At 63.4% G+C, this 2093-nt stretch overlaps 1 protein-coding gene across 1 annotated transcript in view; it reads left to right on the forward strand.

Annotated features, from left to right (window-relative positions):
- The window catches only part of ESPL1 (extra spindle pole bodies like 1, separase), a gene marked incomplete at its 5' end in the record, with an annotated part of 13953 nt that extends 13360 nt beyond the window's left edge, over nucleotides 1-593 (forward strand). Inside the window, 2 exons of the mRNA XM_035901511.1 lie at nucleotides 1-260; nucleotides 392-593. The exon at nucleotides 1-260 is cut by the window's left edge and continues 1 nt beyond it. Coding sequence (XP_035757404.1) covers nucleotides 1-260; nucleotides 392-593 — 462 coding nt within the window. The remainder of the gene's footprint in view (nucleotides 261-391) is intronic.
- Nucleotides 594-2093: the final 1500 nt, after the last annotated feature.

Genomic DNA, 2093 nt, shown 5'->3' on the forward strand with positions numbered 1-2093 from the left:
GCATCACTGGGGGGGCTGTTTTGGGGACACCCCAGGGCAGGGTGGGGTACGAGAGCAGCCTGGGGCTCACCTGGGGGGGGTGCTTCTCCCCGTAGTTACGCGGGGCATGGAGCAGGCGCCCACTTTTTGGATGGACAGACCATCGCCCGGCTGGATTGCCGCGCTGTCACCCTGCTTTTCGGCTGCAGCAGCGCCGCGCTTGCTGTCCGTGGCAGCCTGGAGGGCTCTGGCATCGTCCTCAAGTACATCATGGCCGGCTGGTGAGTTACCAGGGGGGGGTCTCTCTGGGAGGGGGGCAGAGTTTGCACGCTCAGGGCTTGGGGTTTTGTTTGCTTGGGGTCTTTTTTTTTTTGGGGGGTGGGAGCAGGCGTAACGCTGTCCTCCCTTCCAGCCCCCTCGTCCTGGGGAACCTGTGGGACGTGACGGATGGGGACATCGACCGCTACACCCAGGCACTGCTGCAGGGCTGGCTGAGGGGGGGCTCGGGCGCCCCCTTCCTCTCCTACGTTGCCCAGGCCCGCCAAGCCCCCAGACTCAAATACCTCATCGGGGCGGCCCCTGTTGCCTACGGGCTGCCTGTCTTCCTGCAGTGAGGGCGGGGGGGGCACCCTGTCTTTGCAACGGCTTCAGTTGGTTTTAAAAGTGTTTTTATTTCCCTGTTCTGTGACAATAAAGTTGCTGCCCTTGGACCCGTGTCCCCTGTACCCCCACCATGTCCCTCCTGTCCCCCCCGACCCTGCTCCCCACTTGTCCTCTCTCCCTGAGGAAGGTCCCCAAGGCCCCTGCCCTCCTCTTCTGCTCCTGGGGGTGACCTAGAGCCCCTGGCCTTTGCTGCTGCCCCCCCTATCCCTTGGGTTTTGGGGTTGGGGGGGCACCCCAGGAGTCCTGGGAGGCTGGGGGGGTCCCCATGGCAGCGCTGGGCTTCAGCCTCTTTTGGCTCACCTTGGATAGAATCATGGGATCCCCTCACCCCGGGCTCCCCATCCCTCCTTGGCCCATGGATCCAGCCTGGCCAGGTCCCTCTGCAGACCCCAGACTCACTCCCAGTTTGGTGCCACCTACGAACTGGCTAAGGGTGCCCTTGACCCCCTCCCCTAGGCTAATTTTGGGTCTGTGGTGATGTCCCTGGTTGTCTCTGGCAGGGATGGAGCCGGGCAGAGCCCCCATGGCCTCGTCCTTGCTGCTGGCCTGGGTGCCCCAGCAGGGGGTCTCCCACCTCCCAGTCCCTGTCCTGGGCAGGGAGGGGACAAAAGCTCTTTACTGGGTTATTATGCAAAACTAGCACCTGGGTTTAATTATTCACAGGAGATATGTTAATTATATCCCAGGACCTGATCTGGTGCTGCAGTGGAGTTGTTTTGTGCTTCTGGGAGTCGTCCTGGGTGACAACCTTGGCTTTCCCCAAGCCAGGCGCTGGCTGTGCCGAGGGGCTGTGGGGGCTGCGGTTTGTCGGGGGGGGCTTTGCTCCCTTCTTGCTTTGTCTCTTACTGTGGTTTAGTTTTTTCTTTCCATTTCTTGGCCAAGGAGGAATGTGTGCTGGCAGCCCAGAAGCCAACCCTACCCTGGGCTGCAGCCCCAGCAGCGGGGCCGGGGGGGGGATTCTGCCCCTCTGCTCCGCTCCGCTGAGACCCCCCCGGAGCCCTGCGCCCAGCTTGGGAGCCCTGGGCACAAGGAGGACCTGGACCTGTTGGAGCGGGGCCAGAGGAGGCCACAAAAATGCTGCGAGGGCTGGAGCCCCTCTGCTGCGGGGCCGGGCTGGGAGAGTTGGGGGTGTTCAGCCTGGGGAAGAGGGGGCTGCGGGGGGACCTGAGTGCGGCCGCTCAGGGCTTCAAGGGGGCCCCCAGGGAAGACGGGGACAATCTTTTGAGCAGGGCCGGCTGGGACAGGACACGGGGGGATGGTTTGAAACTGGAGCAGGGGAGGTTTAGGCTGGATCTAAGGAAGAAATTCTTTAGCGGGAGGGCGGTGAAACCCTGGCAGGGGTTGCCCAGAGAGGGGGTGGAGGCCCCATCCCTGGGAACATCCCAGGCCAGGTTGGACGGGGCTGTGAGCAACCTGGTCTGGTTCAAGGTGTCCCTGCTCCTGCGGGGGGG

The sequence above is a fragment of the Egretta garzetta genome, unplaced genomic scaffold (assembly GCF_000687185.1).
Source record: "Egretta garzetta isolate BGI_Z169 unplaced genomic scaffold, ASM68718v1 scaffold309, whole genome shotgun sequence".
NCBI classification, from domain to species: Eukaryota; Metazoa; Chordata; class Aves; order Pelecaniformes; family Ardeidae; genus Egretta; species Egretta garzetta.